Here is a 12,459-nt window from a genome sequence, read left to right as displayed (position 1 = left end):
GCAGTGATGAATATTTAATCACATCATTATATTCTGGATCTGAGTCAGAGCATCATCTCCGCACACAGAGAAACCCCCCCCCATCCATCCTTTATTGCAGCAATTTTCATTATACAAAACTCACAATAATATCTACAGCAAACGCATTTAGTTTTTTTAAGGGAGTCAGACATTTTCAGCAGCTGGGCTTCTGATGCCTCAGAAAGGACAATAGTGGAAAAGTTATAATTTAATTCAATTGTGAAACGTACATATATATATTTATTTATTTATTACATATAAAATAAACATTCAAGGCCTTTTTTGTTTGATTCTTCATAATCTTAGTGTACAAATCATCGAGATTCGAAATAGTAAAGTTCGATCAAATGTTTTCCAGGTTTTCTTTTTTAAAGAAGTTCAATCAACTACTTTTTCACCTATATCTTTATATTCTGCATTTAGTGTTAGTATTTAAAATGCCTAAGTGAGTTCAGAAGCTGAAGCTGGACTTCAGAAATAAGTAAAATTAACTTTTTACCTCTGCAATTTCAAAGTATTAATCCGTCAACAAACTGACGCAAAGTATAAGCAAAGTATATAAACCAAAAAGGTTTTTTGTTTTGTTTTGTTTTTTTATAGCAAAAATGACATGGGCGCTGAAATTGCAATATTATTAAATAAGCTACAGATAGTCACAGTGCGTTTAATACGTTTGTGTTGTCCCCCTATTTATGTTTAGTAAATGTATTCGTTATTATTTGTTTTTAAGTTCATTTAGGACGCACACTTTTAGGCAGTAATAGATACAGTGCCCTCTAGTGGACAAATGGCCTACAACATCATCCATGGACTGTTTCCAAAATAATGTAGACTATTGCAATACAAAGGTACCTGTGTAAAATTTACTTTCTGAACATTAAAACATCCATATATTAGAGTTATTGTGCATAGGTTAATGTGTTTAAAGCCTTTTACGTTTTTGCATATCATCTAAAATCGCCATTATTTGTCAAAAGTTTCAGTTGATATATTGTGACTGTAGAAATAACTGGCATAACTTTGCAAATAAATATTTTTTCCCCCATGCACAGAGAGAAAATGCAGGCTTAACAACAAACATTCTCATGACAGCACTCACTGAGCACGACACAAATGAGTCAAGAAAACAATCTTTAAATAAAATCACACAACTTTGCAGCATATTTTTTTTTGTTGTTTATTTCTTTTTTTTCATGTTACAAGGGAAGCACATTTATTCATTTTTTGCTTTTTTTTTTTTTTTTTTAATTAAAAATCATGGATATCTTGATCTGCATCCGGGACATAAGGGCTTAAAAGATAAAAAATAAGATCATCAAAAACAAATCATAGGCATCAAATATACGTTTTGTTAATAAAAATGCATAATACAATAACAAAGGATCCATATGAAGAGAAAGAAGGGCAACAGTTTGTTTTTGTTGTAAAAAAAACAAAAAAAAACAAAACACTGGCATTGTGCTCCCTTCAGACTTAAATCAGCAAATATTTGGTTACCGAGGCTAATTAGAGTCAGTTAAACTGGTTATTTGACATGTACACATACAGCCATGTCAAATCAAACTACGAAGGCTATCTTCGCTGACCTACTTCAATGTTTAGATGAACGTTAACATCCTCTTGCACAACACAACGAAAATTAAAACGGCTTTATGGTCAATCATGAATTAAAGTTCTGATTATGAGAAATTTCTCTTCAAACAAGAAAAAGATGGGAGATTTTAGTTCCCTAGAGAAAAACATGTTTGCGATGCAATGAGAGCGCGTTACAAACACGCATCAGGCTTCCAGCCTGTAAACCAGTGCGCCGTCAGGAACTGTGACGGCTCTGTAACTCCTCGTCCACGGAGAAACTTGTGCCTCAAATCAACTGAGTTTGACCCTTTGAGGAACATTTACGACGCTTCTCCGAGACTTAAATGTAAACTCTTCAGCTATAAATCCAGTCTTCTTTTCTGAGGGAGGGATTGAAACTGTAATGCCTGTAGATCCATTAGTTTTTGGTCCCTTTATATTGGAAAACAACAGTCCATCACCAACAAAGAAAAGTGTGATCGTGCTGAAACAAGAAAGTCTGTCTGACCATGTAAATCACTGCTGTTGGAAACGAGTAAGAAGAAGGGTGCAACGCGTCTTTGGAGGATTTCATTCAACAAAAAGTCATCCCACAGACAAAAGTGTAGTCCTCACCTTTACAGGATGAGAACTTTTTTCATAAACTAGTGTATCATATAATTAAACCATACGTTAGAGTATTCACCATCTGCAAAAAAAATGAAAAATGGAGAAAGAAAAAAAAAAGGAAACTATCCCTACGCAAGTCAAACACCTATTATAGTTGAACACAAGCAATAGGCAGAGATAAGAACAACTGAACAAGGACCTGGATGATCCCAGCAAACCCCAGCCTGACTCTTTATGTCTACAGCTCCACAAAGCCCTACAAACTTCACTTCTGTGCCATGCCACAATATACAAAGATACTCAGAGAATGACATAAACACTTTCCTAAAACGGAGAGGAGGAGGAGGAGGAGGAGGAGGAGGAGGAGGAGGAGAAGGAGGAGACAGGTGTCAAAAGAGAGGGCGGTGTTCTCTGCTGATTCTTACTGAGCATCAGGAGGCAAGAACGACACAGGGTTTCAAAGGGTTACATTCATGTGCACACACACTCTCTTATGTAGTACACACACTCACACACACAAACACACTCACACACACAAACACACACACACACACAAACAGATAGACACACATTCTCACACTGGTGTAACTTGACCCGGGTGATGTGTTGTCAGTTGGGTTGTGTGAGGCGTCTGCACACGCTCGCCGTCAGGTCTTCCTCTCCTCGGAAGTGATGAAAGCCGTGTCATTAAATTAAAATGAAAGAGGGGTTGTTCAAAAAAAAAAAAAAGAGGGATTCTTTAACTCGTCTGAAGTTGAAGCCGCACAGAAATCACGGATTGTCATCCTGCCATCTTCTGTCGGTGACGGGGGGGGGGAGCCTGATGATGATGATGATGAAACCTTCCTGGCGTTACGACAGAAGCTGTTCTGAGAGGAGTTCTGTGGGAACACGTCGCGCGTCCTCCTGTGTTGGTCGCACTCCTCAGGCTGGAAACTTGGCTGAAGCCGCAAAAGATCCGAGACGTTGACAAAGCGCTCCGCTCTGCCCTCATGATGAAGAGGAGGTGGAAGGGCAAGTGGTGGAGATAATATTCTGCAATATCATACTGCAAATCCTCGTGTAGCAATAAAAATCCGTGTGTGGCTGTAAAAAATTGTCTCGTTTAAATATGAATATAGTACTGAGTTTCTGCTCTTTAGGAAATGACAGTCTGTTGCGAGGTGAGGGCGTCTTCGCCTTCACTACAACTCCATGTCCTGAGCCTCATCCTCCGAAAAGTCCGACATGGAGCTCTCGGAGGAGGAGTCGCCTCCACCCTCCTCCTGCTCCTTTAGAGCCTCCTCTGTGGCGTATTTCTGAATGTACTCTGGAAGACACACAAGGGAGGAAGAAACACTGAGCACAGCCCAAAGCTTCGCTTGTCATTGTGACACACTGATATGATTCATTATCGATGGATCTCCGCTTCTAGAGTCGAGAAGAAAACAAATCTACTTGTAGAACTTTTCCATCCTAGTGTCATTTTACTCCATTGGGAATTGTCAACCAGATGTGGAAATATTTCAGGATAAAATCAACTTTAGATCAAAGTGACAATTCAATGAGATGAAAACAGAAAGATTTGGGATTCTGCACTTCCACAAAGACAGAAACGAGGTGATATTTGCGTTTTCAAAACAAAACTTCACCTGCTGGGGTCATCCCAATGACGTTTTGTGGAAAACGATCCCAATCTTTTCAAGGTTTGACTCTTACCTTCCGAACCTGCCGTGCAGTTTATACCACGATTGAATGCGACAACATTTTGGGAACTAACACTTAAAGTCATTTTGCGTGGCCGGGCGCAGTGCGGGAGCGCTCAGCTACCTTTGATCTTGTGTTTGTAATCCTCCGGTCGATGCAGGTACATGGCGGCCGCGTCCCCGTTCAGAGGGTCGATGGGGTTTGGGTAGGCGAGCAGCTGAGGAAGGAACGACTCGAAGATGTTGGTGAGGTCTGGTGGATGCGGGGAGAAAGATGCAATCAGCACAGGAAACAAACCAACAAGTGCGCTTTGAATTGGACACAGCTCAAAATGGACCGTCATCGTTAAAAAAACAGCCTTTTGAAAAAAAAAAAAAAAAAAAAAAGGACTTTTGTTAAATCAGTCAACAGAAATTCATCACTTGTCAAAGCTATTGAGACAGAAGAACCCAGGAGACACACAAAGCTGATTACTCAAAATAGTCTAGACACAATTCTGGTTGACATCAATCCAGGCGCAGGTACAACATTGACCACTAGAGGACTCTCTTGTACGTTCGGGTTAGGGTTCGGGTTTAACCCTAACCCTAGGAATATAATAAAGCCTGTGCATTACAAAGCTGCCCAGTTTTAATTTGAATATTAGTACAATCACATCCTTGCCAACAGACAGTCGCTCTGTGTATGAAAGGAAAACCTCTCCTGAGGTTAAACAAGTTGAAGAAAGGTCATTTCTCTACACTCTCTCTGTTCTCTCTATTGTGAAAACTGTTGTATTATATATATATATATATTTTAGGTTTGGGTCTGTGCACTTTCAATGTTCTCATTTTCAAGCCTTTAGGACACGCTGAATATATAACGCCCATTTTAAATACTTGCTAAAGAGTAATAGATTCAGTTTTTTTTTGTTGCTTTGAAGATTTCTTTTACTGCAGCGTTACCATCGTGATGCTTCAGCTGATTTTTTTTTGACTGTTTTCTTTGATCTTGTTGAAATGTTCAGTCTGTCCACAGTTAAAAGATTCTCTGGATCAGAGTTCTCGACACACTGGTGTTCACACCGCCCACGCAAAATATGCAGAAACTTATCAGGGTGTTTTCACACATACGGCGCAAACCTGCAGATCAAAAACAAAAACAGAACTATCTCTCAGCTGTCTTTTTCTACCGGGACTGAATCACAGACCCAATCAAAGCAGCTCCGACTAAATGAATGCAAATATAAAAAGAAACCTCCTGCAGGTGTGCAGGTGTATGTGTGTGTGTGTGTGTGTGTGTGTGTGTGTGTGTGTGTGTGTGAAGAAATTCCCAACTATCAGCGCGTGACCTCAATACAAGAGGCAGTTATCACTTCAGTGTAAGCCGATTAAACCAAGATGACTTGCATGGAGCTGCACCGTGGATGAACAGTATAAGCCGCTCGCATTTTTTTGTTTTGTTTTACTGACAACAACTGTCAGTCAGAATGATCAGAGGGAGTGTAAACGATGACGTGACGTACCGTAGAGAGCGGTCCATGTCTGGTTAATAACGTCTAAACACACGGTTCCTGACCTGAAGGAGGAAAAAAAAAACACCAAACTGAATGAATGAAGCGAAGCCAGAGACAAATAACGAGAACTGTGTGAACGATTCACGTATGTTGCGGGTAAAAGTGTCTCTTTTCCAACAAGTAAGAAACCAGGAAGAGATCTGAAAGGCTTTAAATCTATTCTGCTCCAGAGGACGCAGATCCTCCCACATACAGCCGATGTCTTTATGGACGACGTTTAACATAGAGAAAAGCAGCTCACGGCCAGCTTCCACCATGTACATAGTCCAATAACAGATACATTAATAAATTGTTGTACTCACGCTTCGTCAATGTTGGGATGAAAGATTTTGTTCATGAATCCTGAAAAATTGGCAGGTTTTAATAGAATTACTGAACAAAACAACTCTGCACAGAGTAAAAATAAAGATTACTAGAGATTCACTTTTCAAATCTCTATCATGAACAGACTCACGCTGCAGCTTCTTGTCTCTCTCACATCCAGGATTTCATTCATTCAAACAAAACAATTAGTTGCTCATGGCTGTCTTACCTAGTAAAATACATTAAGCTTAAATAGGATCAATTAGAGACATATTTGATACCTATTGATGGTGATTTGAAGGGATATTTATCTGGGAGGTCGACTCGAACCTTCCACACGCCTCCTTCATACGGTGCTAAAACAAAGCAAAACAGACCAATGACTTAACAGTTCAAAATAGTCAGGTTTGTCAGGTGAAAGTCGAAAAATGTTCCTCAAGCTCTTACTTCCAGGTGGGCCGTGGAACTTGACCACGAACTCGTTGAGTCCGCTGAGGATGGTGACCTCGTGTTTGCTCTCAATGCTGAGGTGGCTGGTTAAGGAAAAGGTGCATGTACAAAAACAACAATCAGCAGCAAGAGAAGAAAGAACAAGAATATTTAAAAAAAAAAAAAAAAAAAAAAAAAGGCTGAGCTTTACGATCTGTGTGAACTTGAGTGGAGTTAAAACGTGAGATCAATAACGCGGAGGCCTCCGTCTGACAAACTGCAGATCGCTTGAACAAGAACAACACAAGCCCACAGTGGGACAAACGCACACAAACGGGCGTATCCAACACAATGATGATGACATTCCTGATGTACCCTGCATCGCACGTCCATCACACATTCCTCAGCATACAGGAAACCAGGAAACATGAGCTGCTCCACAACAAACACTGGAAGCTGTGCAGGTTGGTTAATAACCACGGGACGTGATGGCAGAAGGAGACACGAGTCTGAGTCAGCCGTCTGACAGCCTCTCATCTCAAAGGCCGTGTGAGTATGACACAATGACAAAAAAAGGGGGGGGAGGGGAGGGGTGTCCAAACATCACAAAAGTAGCTGCTGCTCTTGGTTTCATCATCCTGATATAAATCTCTGTCGTCTCTTTTCCAACCAATCTCACCAAGGTAACGTTCAGATGCTAATTCAGTGAAACTACTGGAGCACAAATAACACAAGACAGCTTCCTTACATAACAGTCAGGAGGCAAAATAAGCATAAACATCCACCAGCAGAGGAGAAGGATTAAAAAGCGCGGGACCCCGATATGAAAAGGTTTACAAACCACCGACAAAGACGACAGGGTGGCGCTAAATGTGATCCGAGGCAATGGGTCCTATAAATAACTTTTGGTTAGAGACGTCGACTTGAGCAGCAAAAAGCACATCTCTTTCATACGCTTTCCCCCAAAGGGTTATTATCCATACAAACCTAGACACAGCCACTCAAGAAAGAAAAAAAATAACTTATTTTTACCCAAACCTCCATGTGCAGCGCTTTACCAGCACCTTCCTCTGATAACAAGTCTGATTCTCATGTCAAATAGGTCACATGGGAAATGAATGCACAACGGGACAAAGGTCAACCCATTGCTTTCACTCTTTGTAGCCATAGAGACATTTTAAGATAAATGCATACATCATTGGTCTCATGGGTTATGGGAGTAGGAGTCATTTCAACTGCATATAGTCTGTAACTCATGTATTAAATACAACTAATTACAAGCCGAATCGCCTATATACTCTTGAAGTGAACATGCTCAGACACAAAGCAGCTTTCAATCAAACTTAGTTTGTAATTTAGTAGCAGATTCAGATCGTACAGTGATCTGTCACAGCGGTTTGATATCGAATGTTTAAATTACAGACGCAGCATGAAACTATGTGCGGCATCTCCTGTTAAGGTGTTAAACTGAGGTTGGGGAACTTGTGGGACGAGATCGAGAGCGGCGAGAACCAAACGAGACAAACACGTTGCTCCTCTGAAACGCCTCTTATTTCATATTTTCCCTTCGATTTTATTAACTGCTGTTTCCTCACGTGAGAATACCAATCTACATGAGAGAAACCTCAGTGGATCATACGGAACACTGACCAGCATCAATGAGGTCAGCAAACATTAACGGAAACTTTCAATAATCAGTCAATTTCTCGTGATTACATCATTAATTGATGTGTCCTTCATGTTTGCATTGATTGGTCACGTTTTATTACTTAACTTAGCGTAAATGTCAAGGCCAAATGAGTTTATATGTAATTGGATGTCAAACTAAAAGAAACCTAAATACTTTTTGTTTCTCTTAAGGTATTCGATTTTTTTTAGAAGGTATCAGAAGGTATTAGAAGGTATCATTAAAATGGGAGATTGCAGCAATTTTCGGTAGCAGTCGTTTGTTTTTGTGAAAATATAGACATTGCCACCACTTACACTCTGCGCCACAAGAAAGAAAAAGTTTGACGTTGGAATTTAAAGGTTATTAAGGCTCTATTTTACAGGTCCGACCAATTATATTATATTCCTCTAATGTCAATCATTTTGTTGGGAAATTATGGTAAAATTAGTCACTTGTGTGACACTGCTGGGTGACAGATTTTAGTATTTAAAAAAAAAAAATCACTCAGATGAGTTACAGTGTGATAAGACTAGATGTGATCCTGGGGAAACAACATGTGGAGCCTCAGTGAGCCCCCCAACCCTCCCCTGTTAGAGCGCTGCAGACCCAGACCCAGCGAGCCTGTTGTTTCCTCGATCAGCTGTGTGTGAAGCCCCGCCCTCTTCCGTGTTCCGGATGGTAACAGGCGGACCAATCAGAGCGCAGCATCTCGCTGCAGGACAAAAACAAAACAATTCAGCTCACGCTGTCAGAAAACCTTTCATGCACAAACTCCAGCTCACGGCTTCCCATCGCCACGGACGACACGAAACGTGGCCTTCACGCACAGAAATATGTTTTTAATCGACCGCCAGCGAATAAACGCATCACACGGAGTTGCAGCAACAACAAAAAAAAGGAGAATAAAAAAAGTTAATGGAGGAAGATGTGAAAAGAGAATTAGGATGCACTCTTTTGTAAGCTGTAAGACGAATATCTAATAAACTTTTTGACCTATATAACTATCATTTTTGCTATTATATGTAAAACACGATATTGTTTCTATTGCGGTCTTGTTGATTGGTCATTTCACTCAAGCAGAACGTGTCCGTCCGGTTGTACTTTGCACGCGTTTATAAATAAACTGCAGTTATTTATTCGGGATCGCCTCTCCATCGACCTTAATTGTTCTCTCCTGGCGGTAGCATGCTACAGCGCTAGCCACCGCGTCGACGCCACACAAACACGAGTAAATGAAGTTGCCTCCGGTGTCCGGTGTTTCTAAGATGTAAGAAAGCCCTCTGTGGTGCTTTGCGGCGGGTTGTCAGCTCGGTGGAATCGCCTTTTATCCGCGCTAACTTAACGCTCCGGAGCTAACGTGCTAACAAAGCTAGCCGAGAGTTAACATCGTTCCCATTGCGACCGTTTCCGCTGATAAATCGTCTATTTACACAAACAGAATGAGCCCCGCTGACCGTAACGACGAGCTACTGCCGCATAGTGAGCGGCTTCGTTCAGATTGGCGTCGTTAAATTTTACTAAAAAGAAAGAAAAAAAAAAAAGGCTCGTTCGCCGTCCTGCTAACTAGCTACACTAATGTTGGACGATAACATCACTTTTCACCAAATAAATCGAGCCCACGCAGCTCGCAGCTGCTTCAAATGTATCCTAACGGCAGCAAATCAGCTCACTAATCACCAGCAAACAGCTGACAGATGTTATTAAAAACACAGCAATGCGTTGTTTATGTCCTGTAAAGGATACAGCTTCACCACGTCGGTATCCATTCTCCTCTTGCCCGGACTTGGAGACGACATGTTTGTATTCCTTTCAGAAGTGAGCTGAAAAGAAACGCGGTAATGGAGCGACCTACAAGCTCTCAGCTCGGAAACAACCCCTCAACACCCCGCGGACTGTATCAGCAGCCTGCCCGCAGTGTCCGCACACACGGTCCCGGCTGCACCATGGCACACTTCTCCTCTCGGACTGGAGGCTCCGGGCCGGGCTTCTGCTCTGCTCTGCGCTGCGCTGCTCTGCGCTGCTCTGCTCTGCTCTGCGTCCTGTCCTGAAGACTCCCTCTGCCAGAGACATGGAGCTCCAGGACCAGCCGAGCAGAGGAGGGGCTCACACACTAAACACTCCCCGATCACTGTGCAGTTTGCATGTTCTCCCTGTGCATGCCTGAGTTTTTAATCATTTTATTTTTAACAGTCCAAAACATGCATGTGAGGTTAATCTGCGCTTAATCTATTACCCATAACCCAGAACTGGATGAACACATTGATTTATTATTATTATTATTATTATTATTATTATTATTATTATCACCAATGGTTTACACTGTCTGTCCTGCTGACAATCTCAGAGCAATTAAGTACCAGGCCTCAAGTGTAGATCCTTGGACACAGACTACACAGTGTAAGATACTGAAAGGAGAACAAATATCAATATTAAAATACCAATATTAAAGAAATGTCAAGGTGCTGTAGTCGTGTTTGCAGCTGTTTTGCATTCAGCGGTGGATTTCTATTCTTCCATGCTGCTTCCAGTCTTTACAGTGTTTCGTTCTGTTTTTGTATTGAATTGCAGACATATTTTGTTTTAGTTGGGTTTGTCACTGTGGTCACTGTGGGTTGGGGTTAAGTCTTTCAAGTCATTTTGTGTGACTCTGTAGTTTTATGTTTGTGTCTCATTTTTATTGGTTTGGATAAATTAAGCTGTGAGTGCAGTTTTAAGGCGCCATGTTTTTTTCTGGAGTGACAAAGGTCATGGTGCACAAGGCACCGTTCATAGATTTAGATGAGTATGAAAACAATGTGTATTATTTGATCTCATCCGAGCTCAACCAAGCTGAACATACTAGGAAATGTTTAGGAAGTGTTATGTTTGTCACACCACTGTACGAGTTGGTGAAGTATTAAAAATGGCGAGTTAGGCTGGTGAAGCAGATTAATATGAAGCTATGTTTATGGCTCCACTAAACTTTAACTGACTTAGACAATTATTGTCAAGATGTAAAGCTGTCAGTGGCTCGTTGCAGTCTAGTATATTACTAAGACATTTAATTTTTTTTTTCTTTCAGTTGTCGCATTTCTCTGAAGCAGGGGTTTTTTCAAAGTGGTCCAGAGAGCGTGAACCACAATACTACTCTCATTTCATAAGCATGATATCTGGCCAAGTAGTGATTGATGGTTAAATGTTCGACTACATGTTTTTTACATTATAGCACATGATTTTAAATGACTGTTTGGATCCAGATGTGATAAAAAGCAAAACTACTTTAACAGTTTTATCCTAAAATGAATTGTCTTACCATGTTGTCTGCAATTGTCAGAAATGTGACAATATGGTATTGCACTAAAGTCAGTTTAATCTCGACAGTAGACCTAAAATAAATAACATGCTGAGAATGTGTTTTTATAATGAAATAAAAATACCAGGTCTGATAGACACCCCTTTGACCCACAGATTATTATGGCTCTCTTTGACAGAATATAAAGCATGCCGTCTTCATGTGGCGTTTCAAAGTGGATATATTGAACCAAAGATGTTGGAATTGGAGGCAGGAGGAGGAGAAGGAGACCTCAGAGAGGATTGATAGATAAAACTGAAGACATGAAGATGGTTGGTGTAACAGGGGAGGAGGCAGAGGAGAGAGTAGGAACCTTTTTAGAAGAATACACATTTTTTTCAGGGAAAAATTTAGCACTTTTATGGAATAGCCATAGTATAAGACCAATAAATCTTGAAGGCTTCAGTGACCACAGTGCTGCTCTCTAGTTTCACCAGTAGTCAATGTAGTTTGTTACTTGTGCTAAATCAGGATATTTATTATACTGTGTTTGCATTTTGCAAAGCAGACTGAGACACCTCTGTCTCTATCTGTGCATCACATTACTAACACCACATCAAACGTGCTCAGAACTGCCATCAATGTTATTCAGTGAAGCTGAACAGAGTCACTCTGTAGTTCATGTCACGCCACTTTACCGCCATGCTGCACATTCAAAGACACTGAGAACATACCAGCTGCTTTCGTGCTGTGTCATTCACGCATAACATGCTCATTAGTTTAAAGTTGCTACAAGATGCCTGCAAGCTGAAATTAATGCACACATATTTTACCTCTAAAAGCTGATTTAGCAGTCATATAAGAGGTCATCATACTCAGCTTTACCACTGAACTGAGGCAGACTGCAGCGTCTTCTTGCCAAGGCAGTGTTCGCCCAGGGCAGAAAACCAGCCAGGTCTTCCACCGTGCCAAAGATTTGCATTTTGTCCAAAACAAATAATGTCTGCAGAGAGCATCCCCTTGCAGAGACAGTTTGCATAACTTTTACCTATTTTGTATGTCAATTCACAGTAAAACACTTCTGTAAATTCAAGTTGGTTTTTTTTTAGAAACTATCACTTCCTAATATAATATGTAGTGCCAGCAAATTTGAGCCACTCTTACATAGATATTCATGTACATTTAGGATATCAACATAACCATAAAGTTGTGCAATTTCGATTGAGAAACACATTTGATCAGTCATTTGTTTTGTAGTGTGGTGACCAAAAAGGTTGTATGGGTTTTTTCTAGTATGTCTTATGGCTGATTTAAGAATACATTTTCTACTACTACTATATC

The 12,459-nt window shown here is 40.6% G+C and overlaps 1 protein-coding gene across 2 annotated transcripts; it reads right to left on the bottom strand.

Moving 5' to 3' along the window:
- Positions 1-1,213: 1,213 nt before the first annotated feature.
- LOC308117206 (ubiquitin-conjugating enzyme E2 H-like) lies at positions 1,214-9,974 on the bottom strand. Of its 2 annotated transcripts, XM_080475927.1 has the most exons (7): positions 9,591-9,974; positions 6,197-6,273; positions 6,031-6,105; positions 5,749-5,788; positions 5,396-5,448; positions 4,015-4,143; positions 1,214-3,514 (listed from the first exon to the last, which is right to left on the bottom strand). In XM_080475927.1, the coding sequence occupies exons 1-7, from the start codon at positions 9,641-9,643 to the stop codon at positions 3,390-3,392; spliced, it is 552 nt and encodes a 183-aa protein (XP_080332053.1). In that variant the 5' UTR covers positions 9,644-9,974; the 3' UTR covers positions 1,214-3,389. The 2 variants fall into 2 exon arrangements, with proteins under 2 accessions (XP_080332053.1, XP_080332054.1); XM_080475928.1 differs by lacking the exons at positions 6,031-6,105; positions 6,197-6,273; positions 9,591-9,974 and adding an exon at positions 5,901-6,022.
- Between the last annotated feature and the right edge of the window lie 2,485 nt (positions 9,975-12,459).

The sequence above is a fragment of the Lipophrys pholis genome, assembly GCF_963383615.2.
Source record: "Lipophrys pholis genome assembly, chromosome: 11".
Lineage (NCBI taxonomy): Eukaryota > Metazoa > Chordata > Actinopteri > Blenniiformes > Blenniidae > Lipophrys > Lipophrys pholis.
Note: the sequence above shows the minus strand (reverse complement) of the source record. Positions and strands in the feature narration are given on the sequence as shown.

Bases quoted from the DNA above. Each gene is read 5' to 3' on its own strand.
- LOC308117206 (XM_080475927.1), bottom strand. From the start codon at position 9,643: ATGTCGTCTCCAAGTCCGGGCAAGAGGAGAATGGATACCGACGTGGTG. The intron at 6,274-9,590 runs GTATCCTTTACA...CAGCCACCTCAG, and splicing joins GATACCGACGTGGTGAAGCT to CATTGAGAGCAAACACGAGG. The intron at 4,144-5,395 runs GTACGTCACGTC...CGCATCCACCAG, and splicing joins GACATGGACCGCTCTCTACG to ACCTCACCAACATCTTCGAG.